This window comes from Gobio gobio (assembly GCF_949357685.1).
Source record: "Gobio gobio genome assembly, chromosome: 1".
Taxonomy (NCBI): Eukaryota; Metazoa; Chordata; class Actinopteri; order Cypriniformes; family Gobionidae; genus Gobio; species Gobio gobio.
In genome coordinates, this window is record NC_137097.1 from 36,968,213 (window position 1) to 36,993,928 (window position 25,716).

Below are 25,716 nucleotides of genomic sequence, written 5' to 3' on the forward strand. Positions count from 1 at the left end.
GCGCGGATCACCCGTTGGTATCTAGCTTTACAGCCTTTTAAATTCAAGGTGGTCCACAGGCCGGGTGCTCGGATGTTTGTTGCTGACTTCCTCTCCAGGAGGGGGGGAGGGGGGTGAGGCTGCAGGCCGGATGGTTCCCTGGCCTGAGTCGGGCGGTGGGGGTATGTGGCGGAGGGGACGTGGTTTTGCAAGGTCTGTAGCGGGAGAGAGAGAGCCAAGCCGAGTGGTGAGTAAGTAGGTCAAGTGCAGATGAGTAACACCTGTGTCTGATTGCAGTAATTGGCATGGAGAGACTGCATATAAGCTGCAGCGGGGAGAGAGTTGGGAGAGAGAGATCTGGACTGGGACTGCAGCTCTGCCAGAGGGAGAAAGAGTGTTGAAGCTGAAACTGAGTGAAATATTGAATATTGAGTGTTTTGATTGTTCTGAGCTGAACGCCCTCGTGCGTGCTTTATGTTTGAACCTGTTCTGAGTAATAAATTAAGTGCAGTCCCAGTCACGCCGACCCCGCCTTCTTCCTTTCCTCACCCATATACCTCGAACCTCATCACAGGGAGTAATAGATATGAAATGTACAGTTTTCTACAATCTTGCTGATAACGTTTCTTTAGTCATTCGGCAACCCTGCAAACTGAACCACTGTAGGCGAACCACCCTTACAGGAACATGGTTGGAAACCCCTCTGCTAATAAAACACACTCAAATAGTGTTAAATTGTTGAAGCTGGTGTACATTTCATAATGTAACAGAACACCCCAGTGGATATCATAATTTTACATTTCATAGGGTGTTAACCTGGACTATGGAGTGAATTGTAACATTGAAACTAAACCATACATTTTCTGTTTGTGCTGCAAAGAGAAAAGCTATGTCATTTAATAGCTGACATTTATAACTAGTTTGACTCCCATGTTGAACGCACTGGCTTAAAAGAACTCCAAGATACAAAGACAAAACTTTATTTGTGGGTTTTAGGCCTTGTTGTACCCTAATCATGGAAAGATAATGCTTCAGTCAGATATTCATTCAGGGCATTAGCAATGGTATAATTTACTGAATGTCATCTATCAAAGTCATTTTCAGTTCAATATTTCAAGAGGCATTTCAAATTCACAGCAAATGGATAAACAACATGAATAGTTTTTACAAAGTCATTAAATGATTTGCTCTTATTTTCAATGAAGCACATTTACTCACAAGGCATACAATTAGTGAAACATCATCACAGTTCTTAAAATAGTTTAAATAAGGTGAGTATATTTGTTTCTGTTTTTTCCTCTAAGGACTGATGATATTTTAATGGATCAGGAGTGTCTGATCGCACACAACTTGTGTGGGGATGGATTCAACGTGATTCCGACTATTCCTTTGAGATCCAGATCATCTCCAGACACTCCAGGTGGAGTTATAAAGCGGTAGCTCTGAAGGAGGGAAGTAAAAAACAGGAAGAGCTCCATCCTGGCTAAACTCTCTCCAAGACAAACCCTGTGGCCTGAGAAAGCATTTAGAATCAAAAAATGTTTTGAGCTTGTTGCAATACAATAATGTAATTTGTTTATCTGTTGCCATTGAGCATACATACTTTATATGGAAGCTTGTTTCCGCCATGGGAAATTGAAGAAATTGCGACTATCTCAATATTCTGACGTTTTTCCCCCCCTCGGAATTCTGAGGTTACATCTTGCATTTATTTTGTTGTGTTTTGTTGGTGTCTTTCTTTCCTCCATGAAATAAAAAAAAAGCTAAATGCAGCTTTTTATTTGTTAAATTCAGATTGTACAATTTTTTTTTCTTCTTCTCAGAACAAGGAGGGTTTTTTTTATTAAAAGCCTGAATTGTGAGATAAAAAGCCACAATTAACTTTTTTTTTCTATTATTTTTTTTTCTGTCCTGGAAATAAGCTTCCATAGCTATATATCTTATCGATTTATAAGTATACCGTTGCTGCCTCCTATTTTGTAATAGGTTGGAGGGGCATGTGATGCCTTAATGTTGACTTGGTATGCAGCTCACTAGGTTTAGACCTCACAAGGTTAAGAACTAAAGGGAGCTAATGTTTCACTGTACCTGCAGAAAATGGTATGAATGCATCTCTCTTGACAAACTGGCCCTTCTCATCAAGAAAGTGTTCTGGGTAAAAGGTGTTTGGTTTCTCCCATTCACTTGGATCCTTCAAAACAGACGTCAGCAAAGGAACAACAGTGGTACCCTAGAGAATGGAGAAAAGACCCAATTCATTTATCTAAATGTGCACTTCAAGGATTAGATCACTTCAAAATGAAAATTTCCTGATAATTTACTCTGCCCCCATCTCATCCAAGATGTTCATGTCCTTTAAGTTTTAAATTAAGTAAATTTTTTTGAGGAAAACAAGATTTTATGGAGGATTTTTCTCCATAAAATGTACTTCAATGGCAACCAATGGGTTACAGGTCCAAATCAATGCCGTTTCAAAGGGCTCTGCACGATCCCAGCTAGGATAGGGTCTTAGGGTCTACGATAGGGTCTTATCTAGTGAAACGATCTGTAATTTTCAAGAAAAAATTAAAATGTATATACTTTTTAATCCTTCACAGCGTATGACGTCATCACGCCGGAAAGGTCACACATGATGTATGCGGAAGTACCGACCCAATGCCGAAAAACCCCATCCCATGTTCTCCTCCAAAATTGTCAGACATCGTTGTTTTACCTTTATTTTGGTAAAGGGCATTTGATTTAGTCTTTGCACGTTCGTTTTAACACTGGTTCGGTACTTCCATGTACGTCATGGCCGCGACCTAATGACGTAATGACGTCACACGGCGTGAAGAATCACAACACCGAAGCTGAGCGTTTTGGTTAAAAAGTATAGAACTTGTAAATTTTTCTTGAAAAAGATTGTTTCACTAGATAAGACCCTATTCCTCAGCTGGGATCATGCAGAGTGCTTAAAAGTGCTTTGAAACTGCATTGATTTGAACCTTCAACCCATTGGTTGCCATTGAAGACCATTGTGTGGAGAAAAATCCTGGAATGTTTTCCTCAAACTTAATTTATTTTCAACTGAAGACAGAAAGACATGAACATCTTGGATGACATGGGGGTGAGTAACTTATCAGTAAATTTTCATTTTAAAGTGAACTAATGCCTCCGTTGTAGTTTTCATTGGTTGTTGTTTTGAGGGGGGCATATAAATACTTATTCTTCTGACAGACCTTTCTAATGAAGTATCCATTGAAGTGAACATCGCAGCTGGTCTTATGAGGGAGACTCATGGGCACTATGTCGCCCAGTCTCTGTGTTTCATGAATAACCGCGTCTGTGTACGGTAATTTCTTTCTATCTTCCACCATTGGCTGACGTCCACCGATCACTCGGTCAATCTCCTCATGAACTCGATCTGCACACAAATGCAATGCACATGTAATGCACTATTGACAACAATCAATTCAGCAAAGAGGAAAATTTCTTGGCATTACTGTGTTTTTACCCTGTATATGAGGGTATTTTGCCATGAGCATCAAACCCCAGCGCAGAGTCGTTCCTGTCGTGTCAGTACCAGCAGAAAACAGATTTCCCACCATCACAAGAAGATTCTCCTGGTGAAAGTGTGTGTCCTTCTTGCCAAATTGCTGACAAGAACAAATCACTCTCAGGTTACATATGTAACCTATGTTCCCTGAGAACAGGGAACGAGACACTGCGTCGTAACGATGCTTTGGGATATAACGTCACAGCGTGACAGGTGTCTGAAATAACTATCGAATCACGGTAATCCTATTGACCGGCGACAGCCCATAATGTCATCAATGTGCGACCTGGAAGTATATAAGAGCGCCTTGCAAACACACATACACCTTATCTTCTGAAGGGACTGTTTGGCAGGCCGGCCCCGAGGCATGGCAAAGAGACACAGTGTCTCGTTCCCTGTTCTCATGGAACATAGGTTACATATCGTCGCTGCCCGATGAAACTCACGTATGTCCAAAACGGTTACTTTTCAGGAAGTGAAAAAAACACTGTATTTCAAAAGCAGTTGAATGTAGCGTTGTCATATTTGGTACGGCATCTTTACATGTAACCATATTCTTGCCAGTGTAATGATATAATCCACATTTGACCAAAATTGAGTTTAAATGGACATACGTGCATATTTTACAGTAACGGTGGTCGATACACGTTCTTCCGATCATTAATTAGAATGGCCAAGTCGCGTTTCATATTGACAGAGGAATACGTGCTGGACATTCTCAGCCTCTGGCAAGCGGTGATAGCAGTATGAGTGAGGCATGTTCTAGTGACAATCATGACAGTAGCATTGCAGGCTATAATTTGATCAGTTTGACTAAGAAAAAAAAAGTTTGAATCTTATCAATGAGACCGAGTTTATTTACATACTAGCAAGCAAACTAATCTGTGAAGAACTAGATTAGAACTAAACTGTGGAGAGCTTCAATGTCGTACTTTCGGCTATCCAGTGCTGAGCTTCGATGAAACTTCATGAGACCGGTGAGACCGGCGAGATGCTTCCACAGGGCGGGGAGATACGTGGCGTGATTGACAGCTTTGACACCAAATGGATATACGTGAAAATCAGATTACATGATTTCACAACTTTTCATTGGCCATTTAGATATGTGAAGCATACTGTATACGGAAATGAACCTGGACATTCCGTCGAAAAATCTCAAAATCGGCAAAATGGACATAACGTGGTTTTCATCGGACAGCGACGATATGTAACCTAATAGGGTTCCCTTTCAAAGGGACGCTTTGGGAACGATATACCCATGCTGAGGGGAGTGCCTGCCCACTGGCAGTGACAACTGTCAGAGCAAGCAAGTTCACATGAAATGCCTGAACCACTCCCCCTCAGGTCACAATGAGCTGTCAGTGACAGCATCCCTTGTGGTCATAGCCCAAGCTATAAGCCTCAAGAGGAATCTTTATGCTCTTCACATGAGGTCCAACTGCTCAAAGGCCTGGGACCAACCACTTCAACAGAAAGGGTCCCTTTCAGGGAATGTGGCTAGGGTACCCAAAGGAACCCCGGCCAAATCACTACTCGGGGAACATATTCACCCGAATGCCACCAGGGAGGCCTGACCTGGTGCCCCTTTATTTTGGACACTTCGGTTTGGCCAACCCTGTCTGTTCAGAAACAGAGCCTCCGGACACTGCCACGGTGAGGCATCCAGACTGAGGGACTGAAAAACTGGCAGTCCTCCTCAGACCGAATCTCAGAGACAGGTATCCCAGAGAGCAATACTCAGCATAGCGCTTTACAACCCTTGCTAGCGAGGGGAGTCTAACTGCTCAATCAAGGATCTACAAAGCACCTAGATTCAAAGCACTAAGGAGGCCGGACAGGCCTTGCCTGGTGGGTAACCCCCAGCTGTAGGCTAAACAACCATAGATTCTATTCTGCAAAGAACTAGTAATAGAAAGCGTCTAATCTCAGGAACTTCGCCTTCAAGGAGGCCCAGAGAGGCCTACTACCTGATTGCAAGTTTTTCAAGGAGGCCTAGAGAGGCTTACCACCTGATAGCAATTCATGCCAGATGCCAGAGCATCCAAACTCTTCTTCATGGAGGCCTAGTGAGGCCTACCACCTAAAAGCAAGCCTTCGGCGAGGCCTAGTGAGGCCTACTACCTGCCAGCAATGCATGCTAACCCCCCAAGCAGCTGAGTTCACCTTCAGGGAGGCCTGATGAGGCCTATGACCTGATAACTTGCCAGGCTAGTTGTCCAGATGCCATACATCGTTACTTGCCTTCAGGGAGCCCTGGTGAAGCCTACCAATCCGATAGCAAGTCATGCTAGCTGCCCGAGCATCCAGACTCAGGAACTTGCCTTCAAAGAGGCCTAGCGAGGCCTTCTGTCTGATGGCAAGCCTTCTATGGTGGCCTGGTGAGGCTACCTGCTAGCAATATATGCTAACTGTCAAAGTGACTGAGACTCAGAGCTCACCTCCAGAGAGGCCTAGTGAGGCCTACTATCTGATAGCAATGTATGCCAATTGTCAGAGTAACCAAAAAGACCCTGGGGGCTCGTCTTCAAGGAGGCCTGGTGAGGCCTACCACTTGAGAGCCAGTCAGGCTTGCTGTCCAGATGGCACACATCGGAACTCGCCTTCAACGAGGCCTGGTGAGGCCTACTATCTGATAGCAAGTCATGCTAGCTACCAGAGTATCCAAACTCTGGAACTCGCCTTCAGTGAGGCCTGGTGATGCCTACCACCTGGTAGCAAGTTATTACGGACTGCTATGAACCCAGATTTTCTGGGGCTCAGTCCAACTGACTGACAGTTAGACCACTGGCTGACTAATAAATACCTATCACTGATGACAACACAGTAAAACAACACTAAGTGACAGCAAGCACTCCATTCTCCTAGAAGGATGCTCTGCCGCTTAGTACTCCGCTAACATTCCAGTGGAAATGAGCGGCGGCCTCAGATTACTCTCTTCATGAGAAGAAGCCTAAGTTTACATAACACATCCAAAAATGAGCAGTGGCTCGCTCCGTGAATCCTCAAAGGGAAAAGCCAACACATACTCACATACAAAGCCCAAAACTGGTGCTTTATTCAGCCACCTAGTAGGGAAAAACTTCAGGGCCCAAACTTCTCCCTACCTTTCAAACAGTGACATAAACCCATACTACAGGGAACGAAGGTCTGTACAGAAATACATTTTAGTGTTATTCATACAAACAGACCAAATCATCTCACCTGCGGCGTGTAGAGCGAAGACTCACCACACAGTTCTCATATGACCGCGGTGTCTAACGCCCTTGCATGCATGCAAGGGGCGCTCTCACTGATCAAGCCAAGGCGGGCCATTGAATATCTTTCCACCCAGCCCCAGGCCTGATGTAAGAAGCGTCTGGGGAAACGATGAAGAAGAACGATGAGGGTCAGGTTTTAGGTTCACCCCCAGGAAGGAGATCCTTCTTCTTCTGGGAGTCCTGCCTCTTTTGCGGCCTACTCCTCCTATGAGGGGGTGCACGAGAGGCAATACTGGCACTCTGACTCTGTCTCCAGCCCTCGGACCATGACGGGCCAGGCCCTCCCGTCTGCAAGGGCGCGGATCCTGATCTCAGATGGTATGCAGGTTAAACACTGGCCGAACACGTCTTCGCCTCCCCAAACTTTCCCACCACCGCCCCAACGGAGGCAGCAGAACAGTTTGAAGGGCGAAACTGGCAAAAAAAAGCCTTTTCCTTTCTCCACAATATCAGCTGAGTTCAACCACAGATGTCTCTCCGCGGCCACCATCGCCACCATCAATCAACCGATCGCAGCAGCTGCTTTGTTTGGTGGCACGGAGAGCTAGATCTGTGGTGCAGCGCAGTTCGACCACCACATCAGGGGTTGCAAACCTACCTAACATGCCGACATGGCAGCTGCAGCCTGCCTGCAGCGCGTTCCATAACATCCTGCAGCACGTTCCATAACATCCATCAGCTCAGCATACACGGGCACGGTGGCTGAGAGGATTCAGGATTTATTTACCACTCACACCAGCCATCCCTAAAAGCACTCGCTGATAAGTCTCGTCAGCCACCAGATCATCTGAGAGGATTACACACCTCTCGCGACGATCGGCGAGCTCCATCTGGGAAACCCATGATGCGCATCAGCGCTCTGCCTTGGCATGAGCGGGACCTGCACCACCAATCCCAGATGCCAAACCCTCTTCCCTCAAGGAGAGAGCGGAGTGATCTCAGATTGAAAAAAAACGCTCACAATTCACACAAACAGCTCCATAAGAGCTGACTGTACATGCTCTTGATCCCAGACAGTAAACACACGGCTCATGTGCATTAAATAATGAATTTGTATTACCTTAACTCGAAGCGCTTCAGACAGAACAGTCCCTGAAGATTAAAAGATGTATATGTGTTTGCAAGGCGCCCTTATATATGTTGCCAATCAATAGCCTACTGTAAGAGAATAAAGAGCCAGAACACAGGCAAAACATTTAAACATGGGGTCTTTTGTTCTCGACTGTGACCAAGAGGATACAGTGTTAAAGATAGCTTTGGCTTTTGGGGTTGTAATTATTTTTGGTTACAGAAGAGACAAAAATAAAAATAAAATAAAAATAAAATAAGAATTGGTTTCCACTCTCTTAGTTATAACAATCAATGTGGCATTCAAATAAAACAAAAAGACAGTAAGACAACGGTAGTGGCCTTTACATCCCTGAAATTAAAACATAGTTGCACACATGAGGCCATATGCATAATTCAAACTATCACAGAATTGTCACAGAAGTAACTATCACAGATTAGTCTTGAATTTTAAACACAGAAAAAAACTTAACACAAATCAAGATTACATGCGTTTCAAAATATTAGCACAAAATGTATAAAATACACATTTATGCTTCAACATACCACCATAATCACTCACCCTGGATTATTGAACACAACCCGGATCTCACAGATGGCCTATTCAGCACTATTTCTCCCCTTTCTATTTAACAAGAAAGACATTACTGAACTATTACACGAGAAACAGTTTTCCCACTTTATGCACAATATAATTTTCGTAACATATTATATTATGACATAGGCAAATTCAACACTTACGCTTTTGATTCACAATTCAGCAATGAACTTGAGGTGCGAACAAACTCTCCACCTGAGCTTGCAATCAATCCTCATCAATCGTTGCAAATCACAAACAATCACCTCTGTCAACTCCCCGATAGAATATAACTCAAATATAAGTGAATATTTGTCACACTTTTGGCGTTTTATCATGACTATCACTTGTATCTCTCAAACTCGCTAACAACACAGCACCTTTTGCTAAGCACTGCTTCCACTCGCGCTCTTGCGAGACTAACTCTCAGACGCGATCTTGACTCGCTGAAACCTTAAAGGGCCAGTGTCATAATGTGAGTACATGAAACAGGTTATCAGTGTATATATTGTAAATGTATTCCCCATGATGTATAATGTTGATCTTAAACAGACATTTACATTTCAGGTCATTTTTCCCCCGGTTACATATACTTCCGGGTCGCATATTGATGACATAATGGGCTGTCGCCGGTCATTAGGATTACCGTGATTCGATAGTGATTTCAGACACCTGTCACGCTGTGATGTTATATCCCAAAATGTCGTTATGACGCAGTGCGAGTTCCCTATGAAAGGGAACCACAAAGCAAATATTTATCCAATGTACCCTTCTTTTTGTGAAAACAAGAAATGTAATGATTACCGAAGTGGTTTATTGATTATAACGCATTTATTCACTATGTTAAACTACACCAATAATAAAAAGAAAACATTAAAATTGTTGTAGCTGAAACAGGCCTTCTTAATTGTAAGACCTACTACTTCTTCACTTCCAATTGCTGTGGTAAAGAGCATAATTAGATAAAATTTTCAAGACAACATAGATGAAAAATAATGCTATTAGGTGATTTCCGTACCTCATCGTTCTGTTTGCGGATAAGAAAGGAGTCGACAAACCCTCTTCGGTCATGTGGATTCAGAGTCTCCAGCAGACCAGTGATCAATTTTGTCATCTCCGCTCTACTCTTCAGAAGATTTCTTTTGATAATCCTTTTGCTATTCAGGAACGGACCCAACCACGGAAATATATTATAAAGCTACAAGTACACATGCAAAGAGAAATGAATGACAAATGTTCTCAAAAAAAATTCTTAAAAAAGTATTTTTGGATATGTGTAAACAGAGCTTTAGCTGGGAAATCAAATGCATATATTGACTTTTACAATGAGTAACACTATAATGAAGATTTGTTAGAATAGCCATTTTAAATGGCACAGAAAATTACTTTCAAAATCACTCTTTTAAAAGGGGAATATGGGCTATATAAATTTCATAACATATAAATCACATTTACCATCATAGAAGCTGATCCAAAAACCTGAACATTTTCGTTTGCCCTGTCCACCATTTTTGTGAATTGTGGGTCTGTGTATTCAAATCTGCTGCCATACACAATCGATGAGATGATGTTTGACACAGCGTAGTTCACAGGCTGTGTTGTGTCGAAGGGTTTCTCTGTGAAGAGCAAACAAATGTCTCTCAAAGGATCCTTTAAAGTAAGAGCATGATTGCAGAAAAAAGTCCATAAATGTGTGTCTTCAGCTTGTACCTTCAAACTTATCAAACTCTCCTTTCAGATACTGAATTTCCTCTATGATTTTCTCTTCACTTCCTCTCTTGCCCATCCCGAAGTCCCGCAGGTTGCTGAGAGCGAAGCGTCGCATCTCTCTCCAGTTCTCTCCATTGGAAAAGAGGATTCCTGATCAACACAAAAGCACCTTAATCTGGCTTCCGTCCCCACCACAGTACAGAGACTGCTCTAGTTAAAATCACTAATGATCTGTTGTTGGCAGCTGACTCTGGTTTATTAACCATACTTGTCCTTCTCGACCTGAGTGCGGCCTTTGATACCATCTCGCATAAGTTCTATTGGGATCACTGGCACTCCCCTGTCCTGGTTTATATCATATCTGTCTGTGTCACAGAGACGAACTCCGTGGTTCCCTCTTCTGACCACCGGAGGGAGCTCTCTCCCAAGTACTGACTTTCAATTACACTGACACACTATATTTCCCACAAGTCTGTGCCTTGGACTGATTATCGTGCAGCTGTCACCCATCACCTGGCCCTTTAAGAACTCCCTTCTCCCTCAGCTCAGTGTGAAGTCTTGTTTTGCCATGGTGAACATTTCTGAGCGTTATTCCCAAATCTGACTGTCTGTTATCGATCCTGTTTGCTACCCGTTCTCGACCCTTTGCTGCCTGCCTCTGACTCCTGCCTGTTTGACGATCTGTGAGTGTTTACTGCCTGTCCTGACCTTCTGCCTGTCCTCTGATTGCGATTCTGCTTGCCCCTGTTATTCCTGTTTTGCTCCTGCCTGACCCTGCCTGTACAACTACGACTGTCTCTAATAAAAGCATGCAAATGGATCCCTGCCAGAGTGATGATTCATTACAGTCTGGTTGCACTCAGTTCGTCCAATTTAAGCATTTCCGATCAAGATCATCTACAATTACTACTGGTGTTTCTCAGGGTTCTGTTTTGGGCCCACTTCTATTATCTACTTACTCCTTCTGTCACATTTTCAGGAAACATGGTATTAATTTTCACTGTAACGCTTATAACACCCAGCTCTACCTGTTTTCCAAACCCTCTGACTTGTTTTCTCCACTTTCTTTGTCCAGCTATTTAGTTGAAACTAAAGACTGGCTTTCAGCGAACTTTTTAAAACTCAATAATGATAAAACCGACGTCTTACTTGTAGGCACAAGAACTACTCTGACCAAATCTAATGGTTTTTCTGTGGACATCGATCATAATGTAATTTGTCCTTCCCTGCTGGTTAAGACTCTGGGTGTTATTCAGGATAGCACACTTTCCTTTGAAGCTCATGTAAAAAATGTTACAAGCATTGTGTCACGGTGTGACTTTTCCTGGGGCGGAACCATAGTGGCAGAGATTTGTTCCGCCCGGATCAAACACCACTACTTCTGGGTTCCCGTCCCCGCACCAAAAATCATAGAGAATCGGCGGCAGGTGCTCCAATAAATAGCGCAATCTCCGGATTGGGTGAAGGGGAGGTAGGAGGAGTACAAAGAGGGCCTCCAGAAGTCAGTCGGAGTCAGTCGTTGCAGCGGTCACACACAGCCGCAGCTGTTAGTTCCGGGTCGGGCTCAAGCTGAGCGTGGTGGTAGCCGCTTCCAGCCGTTGCGGCGAGAGGATCTGGGCATCTGGGCAAACAAAGGATAACACGAGGTGGATATTGTGGACTGAGCGATCAAAGATCCGGAGAGCTATAAAGAGAAGAAAAGAGACGAGGCTGAGTATAATACAGACCGAGTTTTGCATTGTGATTCAAGTGTCAAGTGTGTGTCCGATTCTGAGAAGTTACATGAAGGACAGTTGCCGGAAGTGCTAATGAGCAAATCCCTTCGGGAGAGAGAGCACAGCGGTCAGGACGCGAGCCAGACACTGGAAGAGAGAACAAGACGAGCACACGGGTTGATCAATGTGTGAGTACCCTGAGAAACGTACACAGTAACAACTTCATCGGAAGTTTATCATCTGTGAGCCTTGTGACGTTGAAACTAGGAAAACGAGTGGCCCCACCGCAGAGAGTGAGCGTGGGAGAGCCAGCGACGGCGGACAGTGAAAGCCGCCGGGGTGGTGTAGCAGCAACGTCCTCGTCCTTTAGTCAGCATCTTGAATTTGAGAGTGTACACTTGGAATCTGCTGTGTTGTGCTGTGTGTGTGCGTGTCGTCCCAGAGACCATTATCCAGGCTGACCCACTCTCTGGGGAATTGCCATTGATACGTGCTTGTGTCGGAGGAAATTGTGTGTGCGTGTGCAGGGCCTGAGGAGAGGAGAGGGGAACGTTACATACTCCCGGAGCAAAGTCATACTTACCTGCACTTACCTATGTGAAACCACCTGGAGAAGCGCCCGATCCAGCACCACCGCCGTGGTCAAGCCCCCTGAGCCACCGCTATCACAGAGCCTGGAACAAGGAGAGAAAAACTGATGAACCGTGTCTACAGAGTCTGTGAGTGATATCCTTTGAGCGAAGTTATACTTACCTGTATGCCAAACAAAAGTCCCAGTATTGACCCAGATCCAGCGGATGCCCCGGAGGTACCGACTTCTATGACACCGGCCCCTTGATCCATTCTGAAAGGAAGCCGTCGGAGCACGCCCGAGAGAGAGAGGTACCCCTGTCGCCCCGTTCCCCTGTACTTACCCGTTCTACCCCTGTGTTCAGGAGAAGGAGCAAGCCGTGGCGTAAATCCCCCGAAAGGTCCGCCCTGGGAAAAAGAAAGATAGAGACAAGTGAGCACATAGCAGGACATGGAAGCCAAACATTGAGAAAAAGGACGAAACGACTTATCTGAGGTTCTCCTGCGGAGAGAGCCGGCGAGCTCTGAGGCGGTGTCCTCACTCTCCAGTCCTCTTGGATTTTAGCCCCCTCACTTCCCCTTCCCCCCAATTTTAAGTAAATTAATAAAGACTTGTAATTTTAAACTTTACTCCAGTGTCCTCGTGTGTCTGGTCGTCTGGGGTATCACTGGGAACCTCCCCGAGGTGAAAAATAAGGGAGGAGCGGGACTCACGTGGTCCACTCCGACCTGTGACAGATTTGGCGCAGTCTGCAGGGTTTCACCTCGGGTTTCATCCTCAGATGGCCGACGACGAGGCAATGGAGGCCCCACCCCGAGTCATGCCAGTATTCATGGGAAACCCCTGGGTCCAGAAATATGGAGGAAGTGAGTCAGAGATACGCCTCTCCGAATGGCGGGCTCAGATCGAGTATCTGGCCGGGCTACAGGGACTGAGCGCGACCCAACAGCTGCAGTTTGCCCTCAACTCCCTTGAAGGAGAAGCACGGCGGGAAGTCCAAGCCACCCACGAAGCCGTCCGAGCCACCGCTCAGTATGTGTTTAGATTCCTGACGGAAAGGTATGGTGATGCCACCCCAACTGCGGTTCTCCGGGCCCAGTTCTTCAGCAGCAAGCAGGGCCCCCGCCAATCCATCAGAGCTTTCGCCCTCCAACTATGAGAGCAGGTTACCAGGCTACAGGGACGCCCGGACCATGGTCTCGGCAACAGCGAGACCCTGTTGAGAGACCAATTCCTGCTGGGGCTAAGGGAAGGCCCAGTACGCCAGGGTCTCAGAGTACAATTTAGAAGGGAGCCAGAACTTACCTTTGAAGACTTAAAGAAAGAAGCAGTGGCATTGGAGATCAACCAGGCTGAGGTGAAAGAGCCCCCTGTGTGTGCGGCCGTAAGTAGTTCCGCAGCGGCTGTCCCCGACATGGCGGATTGGAAACAGACTCTGAAGCTCAAACTCCTAAAGGACGTCCGGGAGCAGATGGCGGAGCTATCCAAGACGCTAGTGGACGAGCTACGCCTCGGGGCTACCAGGCAAGAGGTGAGGCCCATCTCTCGGGACCGTGCATACTCTGATGGGAACAGGGACCCAGGGAGGCGACCTAATCGACCCAACCGACCCCAGTTCGAATGGGACGAGCAAGGGCGACCTATCTGCAACCGCTGCGGCCAACCAGGCCACTACAGCCGACAGTGTGGCCCCCGAAGAAGTTTGAGAGGGGTTTTTTTTGGTCGACCGGCCACAGTGGGTCGTGTGGTCGGGACCCCCTTAGATGACCCACCTGTCAGAGCAGGCTCCAAGGACAGGCTGGTTGGGCATAGCCCAGTGGTGGAGGTCCAGGTGTGCGGTGTGAAGGTGCCCTGTCTCATCGACACTGGATCCCAGGTGACCTTGTTTGCAGAAAGCCTGTCGCAAGAGCTGTTCGCAAACCAGAGGATGCATGGGACGGAGGCCCCCTGGCTCACCCTGAAAGGAGCGAACGGTCTAGACATCCCCTACATTGGCTACAGGCTGACGGACTTGGAGATCCACGGAGTTGTCGTGCCCCAGAAAGGAGTGATCATCGTACAGGACCACTGCTTGGGGAGTCACCAGGCCCTACTTGGTATGAACGTATTATCAGCGTGTTGGGAAGAATTGTTTCGGGCAAAGCCCGCTCGAAGGATCCCACCGGCCGAACGACAGGAATGGGAACGTGTCGCGGCTGACTGTCGACGAATTCGGATGTCCCGGGCCCGGCAAGGCCGCGAAGGAGCTGGTCGGGTAGCATGCCGGTACGCCTTGTCCGTGCCAGCGAACAGCGAGGCCCTAGTATGGGTACGAGTCCCCCAGCGGGACGTGGGACCAGAAGAGTGGGTGCTGGTGGAGCCCCACTGGGATGGCCAACAGGTAGAAGTCGCCAGAGGCTTGGCCGTAGTACGAAGAGGACGGGTCCCGGTGAAAGTTCGGAACGGGACGCCCCATGTCGTGCACCTACACAAACACCAGCGGCTGGTCAAGGTGACGCTGGTAGACCCCCACCAGGTGCGGGAGAACAAGGACGTGAGCTTTCGCCAGGTACGCCCTGCTGTGGTGGAAGTGGCCCTTACCCAAGCGAGCTCGTCGCCCCAGAGTCTGGGGGAGGAGGTGCCCGGCCACCTGAGGGGAAATTCCCTGCAAGGGGAGGAGCTGGGACCCGCACAGGCCAGGAAGTTGCGAGACCTGCTGGGCAAGTGGCAACATGTCTTTTCGGCACACGAGGAGGACTACGGCTGCACCAATGTCGTGCAGCACCGGATCCCCACGGGGGAGGCAGAGCCCAGCAGAGAAAGGTATCGACCCGTCCCGCCTACCCTGTATACAGAGGTCCGCACACTTCTACAGGGTATGCTCGACCGAGGGGTTGTCAGAGAGAGCAGCAGCCCGTGGGCAGCTCCCATTGTGTTGGTGCAAAAGAAGACAGGCGCATGGAGGTTCTGCGTTGACTACCGGAAGCTGAACCTGGTCACTAAAAAAGAACCGTTCCCCCTACCCCGGATCGAGGACTCCCTGGCCGGCTCGACACGCTCGGCATGGTACTCCACGCTGGACTTAGCAAGTGGCTACTGGCAGGTACAAGTGGCCGAGGCCGATCAGGAGAAGACCGCCTTTCCCACCCCGTTCGGTCTCTTTGAATGGGACCGGATGCCCTTCTGCCTCTGCAACGCCCCTGCCACCTTCCAGAGGCTGATGCAGCGGTGCCTGGGAGGCCAGCTGATGGAGTCCGCCCTGGTATACCTAGATGATGTCATTGTCTATTCCCCAAATTTCGACTCCCACTTACAGCACCTTGAGCAGGTCTTCAGGGCCATGGAGAAGTATGGGCTGAAGCTCCAACCGGACAAATGCCATCTGCTACGGCGGGAAGTCAAATTCTTGGGACATTGTGTGGGTGCGGCGGGAGTTTCTGTCGACCCGGAGAAGGTGTCGGTGGTGCGGGAGTGGGCTGCCCCGCAGACCGTGAGGCAAGTCTGGTCATTCTTGGGCTTCGTAGGGTACTACCGTCGCTTCATCAGGGACTTCTCAAGGATCGCGAAGCCCCTGAATCAGTTGCTGGCTGGGACGGGACGCCCCCGAGGTCGTGGATCCCCGGCTATCCTGTGGAGTCCTGAGTGTGAGGCTGCGTTCCAGCGACTGAAGCAGGAGCTACTACAGGCGCCGATTCTGCCGTATGCCGACTTCTCCAAGCCCTTTGTCCTGTACACGGACGCCAGCAACCTGGGATTAGGGGCCGTGTTGGCCCAATAACAGGATGGCGTGGAGCGGGTATTAGCCTACGCAAGCCGGAGCCTCCATCCAGCAGAGAGGAATGATGCCAACTACAGCTCCTTCAAGTTGGAACTGCTGGCGCTGAAATGGGCACTCAGCGAGAAATTCAAAGACTATCTGTGGGGTGCACAGGTGACGGTAGTAACTGACAACAACCCATTAGTACACCTGCAGACGGCAAAGTTGGGGGCAGTGGAGCAGCGTTGGGTGGCCCAGCTGGCCAATTACAACTACCAGCTCCAGTAGCGGCCAGGACGGGAACACACCAACGCTGATGCCCTGTCCTGACTCCCGGAAGCCCAAGGCCCGAGGGATCCACCGGAACCCACGTCGGACCCCGAGGGGGAAGAGTATATGGTGGGCATTGTGGAGGCGCCTGGGGCTCAACGTGAGGCGATGCCTGCGAGCTGGGGATGGGACCCCTACCGCTGGAAGGAGCGACAGCAGGCCGATGGGGAGATTAGTAGCCTGACATGATGGCTGGAACGGGGGCGAAAACCGACATTGACCGAACGACAGACCCAAGGGGGAACAGGAGGGAAGCTGCTGGGACAATGGGCCAGACTCTGGGTAAAGGAGGGAGTGCTATGTAGGTCTGTCCGAGGTCCAGGGCTGGACGAGGAACTCCGGCAGATCGTTGTCCCCGAAGGCCAGGTACAAGGGCTCTTGACAGCCTATCACGATCAGCTGGGCCACCAAGGGCACGAGAAGACCGTGTCCCTCCTGAGGCGCCACTTTTATTGGCCTAAACTGGAAGCAACGGTACGTACTTTCGTACAGGCCTGTCCCCGTTGCACCCTGTTCAAAGCCAGGAAGGAAGCACGAGCACCGATGGTCCCCATCCAGGCGAAGGCCCCTCTCCACATAGTCACAATGGACTTCTTGATGTTGGGTCGGCCGGTAGACCGCTATCAGAACATCCTTGTAGTCACCGACCTATTCACCAAGTACGCCTGGGCCATTCCTACCCTGGACCAGACGGCGAACACCACCGGCACTGCCCTGTGGGGAGCTGTCTTCCAGCCGTTCGGTTGCCCTGAGTTTCTCCACTCGGACCAAGGGCCAAACTTTGAGTCTCGGGTGATTAGAGAGCTGTGTCAATTGTATGGCTGCACCAAGACTCATACCACCACTTATCACCCCCAGGGAAATGGCGGATGCGAGCGGTTCAACCAGACCCTATTGAACTTGCTAGGCACGCTAGATCAGGAACACCAGAGCAACTGGGTGAGTGAGTTACCAAATCTGATACAAGCATACAATAACAGCACGCACAGTACCACGGGCTACGCCCCCACTTATTTGATATTTGGCAGGCATGTGCGGATGCCCACCGACTTAATGCTGGGGACGGCAACGACCGAGGAGGAGGGGAACGTAACCGAGTGGGTAGGGCGCCACCACCAGCGCCTCCACTTTGCGTACGAGCAAGTCTCGAGACGGATCCGAGTGGCTGGGGAGAAAAACAAGAGGCTGTACGATCGGACGGCTCGAGAGGCCCCCCTTCTTCCAGGAGAAAGGGTCCTGGTAAGGGACAACCGGCGACAGGGAAAGGGGAAGCTCAGTGACCGATGGGAGACTACTCCGTATGTGATCCAGGGCCAACAGCGGCCTGGACAGCCGGTGTATACGATTCGGCCCGAAGGGAAAGCCGGGCCCGATAGAGTGGTCCATCGGAACATGATCCGCCCCTGTCCGAACTATCCCAGCCCCGTAGAGGAGGTGCCAACGGAGCCTGAAGCTGTAGCCCCGTGGATAGCAGGATGGGCCGTGATCCCAGGAGAACGGGTAAATGCCCCCGCAGAAATGGCCCCCAGAGACCCAGTGGATATGCCTGCTGGCATCGACCCTGTTTCGCCACCACGACGGTCCCAGCGGGAGAACCGTGGCCGGCCTCCAGCACGCTATGGAGAATGGGCAACCGAAAGGCGTTCTAGGGACTAGAACGGTTTGGCGGGGGAGGATGTCACGGTGTGACTTTTCCTGGGGCGGAACCATAGTGGCAGAGATTTGTTCCGCCCGGATCAAACACCACTACTTCCGGGTTCCCGTCCCCGCGCCAAAAATCATAGAGAATCGGCGGCAGGTGCTCCAATAAACAGCGTGATCTCCGGATTGGGTGAAGGGGAGGTAGGAGGAGTACAAAGAGGGCGTCCAGAAGTCAGTCGGAGTCAGTCGTTGCAGCGGTCACACACAGCCGCAGCTGTTAGTTCCGGGTCGGGCTCAAGCTGAGTGTGGTGGTAGCCGCTTCCAGCCGTTGCGGCGAGAGGATCTGGGCATCTGGGCAAACAAAGGATAACACGAGGTGGATATTGTGGACTGAGCGATCAAAGATCCGGAGAGCTATAAAGAGAAGAAAAGAGACGAGGCTGAGTATAATACAGACCGAGTTTTGCATTGTGATTCAAGTGTCAAGTGTGTGTCCGATTCTGAGAAGTTACATGCAGGACAGTTGCCGGAAGTGCTAATGAGCAAATCCCTTCGGGAGAGAGAGCACAGCGGTCAGGACGCGAGCCAGACACTGGAAGAGAGAACAAGACGAGCACACGGGTTGATCAATGTGTGAGTACCCTGAGAAACGTATACAGTAACAACTTCATCGGAAGTTTATCATCTGTGAGCCTTGTGACGTTGAAACTAGGAAAACGAGTGGCCCCACCGCGGAGAGTGAGCGTGGGAGAGCCAGAGACGGCGGACAGTGAAAGCCGCCGGGGTGGTGTAGCAGCAACGTCCTTTTCGTTGGTTCTTCGCTATACTAGCGCTTCAGCGATCTCCCCCTACCCCGAGATAAACAACGCGGGAAAAGTGGTCTCTGGACCTTAAGTACACCTGGGGCCCGTTCTTCGTACCTCGCTTAATACATCTAAGATGATTAGACAGATCCCAGATCTTTTAATCGTGATAACTGATCTCTGGCTAATTTGGTTCTTCAAACGAATTTGCGGATTGGATTAAAATATCTGGATTAAATGATCTAAGATTACTGAGCGTTCTTTTTTCCCCTGAAGAGGGCAGATGCATCGATACTCGAAACCACGATCAGCAATGCAGCGATTGGCTGGCGTCAAGACAGCAACGTAATGACATCATATAATTAAAAAGCCACCTGGCAAAAAACTTGACAAATTACACGAAAAAACCCCCACGAATTTCTGAACCTTTATAAGGAAACAGCCAAACGACCAAACCAACATAAAAGTTATAATAGATAAATGATAAATGTTTTTTTTTTTTTTTTACATGATTACCAATTATTTATATTCACGATTTTATACAGTATTTGTACACCCTCTACATTTTTATTTCAATGTTGTAATTTAATTTTTAATTCAATTTGAAACAGATTTGTAACGTGACAGTATTCAAGTTTCTTATGGGTCAAGATCAAATTATCCTCTCTTGCACTGCATCAAGCCACTCCCATAATATCCGTGATCACTTAATGCACGGCTCAGATTAACTGTACAACGTGTGTAAACCAATAAAAATAAAATTATATAAAGTAATTATTCCATCACAAATAAATCGCTCAATCAAGTGGCTGTGTCTAAAGTAGCCTATTATACACAACATTATACATTCTCATATACATATACAATATAACATTTTTATATTATTATTTAAAATTATTATTATTGCCCCTGGTTCAGTAATGAACTCTTGTAATAAAGTAGCAGTGGCTGGGACAGATTTTAAGTATCACCTCAAGATGCAATCTAATCCTGTTTACATGAAATAAGCCTGCTCCCGAGCAGGTTTAAGCTTACGGACCTGTTACTATGACAGCAAGTCCAGGATGAGCTTCGAAGAACCAAACAATCCAAGATCATGCCAAATCGTCAACAATCAAATCCAGCTAACTGAGTTAGCGAGGTACGAAGAACGGGCCCCTGGTTAGTGTGTAGAGTGCCGTGGGTGAGTCAGCATCTTGACTTTGAGAGTGTACACTTGGAATCTGCTGTGTTGTGCTGTGTGTGTGCGTGTCGTCCCAGAGACCATTTTCCAGGCTGACCCACTCTCTGGGGAAGGTACGATCCCGAAGCTGGCGGAGTAACTAGCCCTAACCATTCACGCTGTGAACCTCACCCTACTCTCTGTCTCTACGGGGGTAGCACGACCGGAGCCAAGTAAGCACTCTCTTGAATAGCCATTGATACGTGCTTGTGTCGGAGGAAATTGTGTGTGCGTGTGCAGGGCCCGAGGAGAGGAGAGGGGAACGCTACATATTCCCGGAGCAAAGTCATACTTACCTGCACTTACCTATGTGAAACCACCTAGAGAAGCGTCCGATCCAGCACCACCGTCGTGGTCAAGCCCCCTTGAGCCACCGCTATCACGGAGCCTGGAGCAAGGAGAGAGAAACGGATGAATCGTGTCTACGGAGTCTGTGAGTGATATCCATTGAGCAAAGTCATACTTACCTGCACTTACCTGTGTGAAGCCATCTAGAGAAGCGCCCGATCCAGCACCACCGCCGTGGTCAAGCCCCCTGAGCCAACGCTATCACAGCGTGACAATTGCATACTTTCAGTTGCGTAATATTAATCGTCTCCGTCCTTCCCTCACATTGAACAGTACTGCAACCCTCATCCACACACAAGTTACTTAATGTATCGACTATTGCAATTTTCTCCTTAATGGTCTTCCTTCCAAACTTCTCTATAAACTTCAGCTGGTCCAGAACTCTGAGGCTTGTGTTCTTACTATCACTCCTTCTACTGAGCACATTTCACCAATTCTGGCTTCCAGTGAAGTATCGCATTGAATTCAAAATTCTACTTCTTACATTCAAGGCACTTCACAACCTTGCTCCTCCGTACCTTACAGATTTCTTCATATTTATAACTCTTTGCGCGCTCTAAGATCTTCACTCTCATTCTCTCTGGTGTCATCACGTATATGCCTAGCTACCATGGGAGCTAGAACTTTTAGCCACACAGCCTCCTGCCTATGGAATTCTCTCCCTCTCGATATTCGTAATAGTGACAGTCTGCATACCTTCAAATCTCATTTTAAGACCTACCTTTTTACCTAGGCTGTTTTTATGGCCTACTTTTACTAACCTATACTATATTATACTGCATCTATGATGCATGTGTTCTTATATGTTGTTGTATTCTAGAATGCTGATGGGATTTGTGTATTGTTATTCATTCATTTTCTTATTTATATTTTTGTTTTTGATTTCCTATTTAAATTACTGTTTGTTTGCTTGTAAGGTTACCTTGGATGCTATAAAGGTACCACTAAATAAAATGCATTATTATTATTCACCAATAGCAAGCAACCATCAAAACAATGTTAAATACATTTTCATTTTAAAACTCAAAATTCAGAATGTCTGATCTGTTGCAAGAAAGTGTTGTTGGTAAATATAATTTATTAATAACAAATAGCCACTTTTGGTCAGGGATAAGATTAACAAATTATTCTAATTTATGATGCTGAAGACTATATCACCTGATTATCTTTGTTTTTGGCTTTCTTTGCAACAAATGTGTTTTGGTAAACATTGTTACAAAGATAACAAACTCACATTAAAAGCCTAGAATCAAACTGCCCAACTAAAGGAAACACTAATCACCATAATGATGACCAAACATTTTAACATCAACATCTAAACCTCTGTTAATATTCAATAAGAGCTTTTGTAGATTAATGATAGAAATAAAGTCAATCTGGTTAGTAATAAGGAAAGCTGGTAATGCTGTCTGTGGAGTTGTTTAATCTCCTCTGCTGAGATTAAATCTAGATTATAGACACATCTCTTTAGCCAAGCATTCATATAATGCATATCATAACCTTGTACTCCAGTTATATCACTGCACATGCTTTTCTTTGCTTGATGCTTTGAACAGCAGCTACGCTAATCATTTTCCTATTGTTTTATCTCTGGACGCGAGGGTCCGTCAGCTCCAGCCTGGATCCAGCCTCTTTTGAAGACTTCAGATGACCATCACCTGTGAAGAGACGACTCCAACTCCTGCGAGGACTTCAAATGATACAGCTCTGCATCAACATGCACCCATGCTCAAATTTCTATTTACCCTAATCATTGTTAACAACATGTATTCTTACTTTACTGAGCCCATTGTCTGTGCCTTAAATTATTACATTGATTATTAATTCATTGTTAGCTAGCTGTGTGCTTTGTATATGTTTATTTCTGAAATGCATAACTTGGACACAGTCTCCTCTGATAACAAATCACTTTAAACTATGTATGTATAATGTAGACGCATGGATTTTCTGTGAAGCTGCTTTGAAACAATATGTATGGTGAAAAGCGCTATACAGATAAAATTGAATTGAATTGAATTTTGAGATATTTAATTGAACTACTTTTGATTTCAACAATAGTAGTGGTTGTGTTTCATTTTCTGTGAGTGCACGCATGATGTTGAACCAACACCACATTTTAACATTGATCCAATGCCATTACCATTGATTTTTTGAGAACATTTCAACATTAATTGTGGGTGCAAAAGTAATGATGATTCAATGCGGTTAACATTGACACATTAACATTGAGTTCACATTATTTCAATGGTTGCTTGCAATCTGGGTTGTTTAAATATTGTCAAGGCAAATATATCATTGTAGTCTTTCAGAAAGCTATACCGAAGAGGTTTATTGATCAAATAACAAATGTGTGTGTGTATCTTAACGTAATTTATCTACTCAACAAATAGGCATGCTTGACAATATAATGTTTATACATTTAAAGTAACAAAATTCAGTGGCTCTTACCAAGTCCATTGGATATTGTCCTGAATCCAGGCAAAATGTCCCGGTCCTCAAATTCATCTCCATAGTTCACAAGTGCTTGTTTAACTGTTTTGTGTCCAACTAGTACCACAACTTTTTTAGAACCATAAAACACTTGGAACACATTTCCATATGTTTTGGACAGCTGAAAGACACAGAGAAAGACAAACCTCAAAATGTTACTATTATTGTTTTGAATGTGTCTATGTCAAGCTCTCACCTCACAAAAGGTGTCAAAGGGTCTCTTGAGGTCAAGGGTCAGCAGGTTCCCCAGCAGCGGCAGAGGTTTGGGTCCCGGTGGCACTTTCCCCTCTTTCTGAGATCTGGATCCAGAGGAAAGCAAATACAAAACCAGAAGCAACAAAGCGCCCAGTACCAATGTACCTGTGCTGAGAAACTGCAGAAGTGACTCCATTACAGCCATTTTTACAATATGAGCATCTTAACTGCTAAGTGTCTGCCAGATGCAGCCATAAGCTTTTATATGGGAGGGCCGTCATGTGATTCTGCTGGAAATTGTACTTTATATCAATTAAAAAACAGAGGGCTGGTATGGTTATGCCAGTGGGGTCCAAAAGTCTAAGACCATATTCCAAATTTGGGATTCAAAGTATTGATTAAACCTGGAAATGAACAGAATGTCCACTAACCACTGCCAACAGTTAATCATTGTATTGCTAACATTGTGTTGTAATCTGTTGAAATCTGTGGCCATTTCTGTAAAACTACTTTGAAACGATATGTGTACTGTGAAACTTCTAAACTGAACTTTTTAATTATTAAATTAATTGCATTTAAAATGGTTTATTAATTTACTTTTTATTCTTTTATTATGTTTTTATATGTGTTTTAAAACATTAATTAAATAAACAGTTTTAAATGTGGCTGTTTATTTATACATTTAAAATGTTTTATTAAATTTATTGTTTTATTGTTTTATTTAACTACATTTAAAAACATGAATTAAATAAACAACTTTTTAAATATGTCTATTAATTTGTCCATTTAAAAGTGATTGAGTTATATAGATTTTTATGTTTGAATTATTAAATTGATACATTGATTCTTCATTTTATTTTTAAGTGTCACTCCTGGTCCTCCATAACTATCAGTGTCCTCTTAGACTGATGAAAGTGCTGGACCAAGCTCCAAGAGATCTCATTTTGATGAAACTTTTGAGGCAAAACAGGTGATTGTTAAAATTCCTAATGTACTAGCTGAATTGTTTAGCAGTTATTCACATTTTATATTATGAGGGCATTATAGTACTTTAAAGATATAAAAAAATAATAATAATTATATATATATATATATATATATATATATATATATATATATATATATATATATATTGTCAATGGTATTTTGGAGGAAAAGGCAGGTTTATCTGTGATTTTGGCCGAATATAAAGAACATGGAACACTGCTCATGTTATGTATATAACCCTTGTTCCCTGAGATAGGGAACGAGCACTACGTCGGAACGACGAATTTGGGGACACTCCCTAAGCAACAGCGTGTCTGAAGTATGAATGAAACTATCCCAATCCTGATTGGTGTTGCGTCATGACGTAGCTGTGACGGCATACCCGGAAGATACATAAGGGGAGCCGGCGCATAGTAACGGCAGTTATCGCGATGAAGCATGCGCTCCAGGCGTGCCGAGGTGTGGCGACGAGACGCAGTGCACGTTCCCCATCTCAGGGAACAAGGGTTATATACATAACCCGAGCAGTTCCCTTTCGAGGGAACTCGCACTGCGTTGGAACGACGAATTTGGGGAACGAGTACCCACTAGGCCACACCGAGGGTAGCGCCTGCCCTAGTGTGAAGCCGGAGACCGGGCACAACTAGGACTGGAGCACCCTAGCGCCAGGCGTCGCAGGGAGGTGCAAGCTATAGACAGCTGTACAGATCTCCTGTGCAGACTTCACTAAATATATTATAAGAGCTCTGACCGGGCAGAGCAGGTGAAGTCTCCCTTCTTCCGCCGTCACGTGAGGCGGAGGATGAAATGCCTGAAGAACCAAAGACCTGACCACACTAGATGGTACCTTGGGCACGTAGCCCACCCTAGGATGTAAGATGGCCTTTACTCCGCCAGGGGCAAACTCCAGGCAAGTCGGCGTAAGCGCCAAGGCCTGAAGGTCCCCCACTCTCCTCAGAGAAGTGATAGCTAAGAGAAAGGCCAACTTAAGGGTCAGGTTCTCTGCCTCAGCTGACTCTAGTGGCTCGAAGGGGGCCTCAGCCAAGCCTTCAAGTACCACTACCAGATTCCTAGGTTGGAACTCTGGAACGAGCCGCAGGCCTCATCCTCCGAGCCCCACGGAGGAACCATACAACCAGATGGTGCCTACCCAAAGGCCCATCACTCACAGGAGCGTGGAAAGCCCAAAGGCAGCCATGTACACCCTGAGTGTGGACGGGGTAAGACCTGCAGAGAAGCGATTTTGGAGGAACTCCAGCAATGAAGCCACTGGGCAGTTAACTGGGTCCACCTCACGCTCTCTACACTAAGTGGAAACACGTTCCACTTCGGGCTGTACAACCTCCTGGTGGAAGGAACCCTGGAGCTGAGCAAGGTCTCGATAACATCTGCTGACAGTCCAGCCTCTAGGTACCGGGCCCCTGACCCAGAGGTCCCAAAACTCTTGGCAGGGGTGAAATATTGTGCCCCGTGCCTCAGACAGCAGATCCCTCCTCAGAGGGACCTGCCACGGGAGACCGTCTAGCAGTGCTATAATGTCCGAGAACCATAC

The 25,716-nt window shown here is 46.5% G+C and overlaps 1 protein-coding gene across 1 annotated transcript; it reads right to left on the bottom strand.

The window, feature by feature from the left end:
• Nucleotides 1-944: 944 nt before the first annotated feature.
• LOC307137226 (cytochrome P450 2K1-like) lies at nt 945-23,488 on the bottom strand. The gene is made up of 9 exons (XM_079834746.1): nt 23,179-23,488; nt 22,941-23,103; nt 10,127-10,276; nt 9,872-10,032; nt 9,435-9,614; nt 3,473-3,614; nt 3,198-3,382; nt 2,068-2,209; nt 945-1,492 (listed from the first exon to the last, which is right to left on the bottom strand). The coding sequence occupies exons 1-9, from the start codon at nt 23,380-23,382 to the stop codon at nt 1,305-1,307; spliced, it is 1,515 nt and encodes a 504-aa protein (XP_079690872.1). The 5' UTR covers nt 23,383-23,488; the 3' UTR covers nt 945-1,304.
• Between the last annotated feature and the right edge of the window lie 2,228 nt (nt 23,489-25,716).

Coding starts and splice junctions, on each gene's coding strand:
- LOC307137226 (XM_079834746.1), bottom strand. CDS start 23,382: ATGGCTGTAATGGAGTCACTTCTGCAGTTTCTCAGCACAGGTACATTG. Junction 10,033..10,126: donor AGAGTTTGATAAGTTTGAAG/GTACAAGCTGAA, acceptor TGCTCTTCACAG/AGAAACCCTTCGACACAACA. Junction 3,383..3,472: donor AAAATACCCTCATATACAGG/GTAAAAACACAG, acceptor ATTTGTGTGCAG/ATCGAGTTCATGAGGAGATT.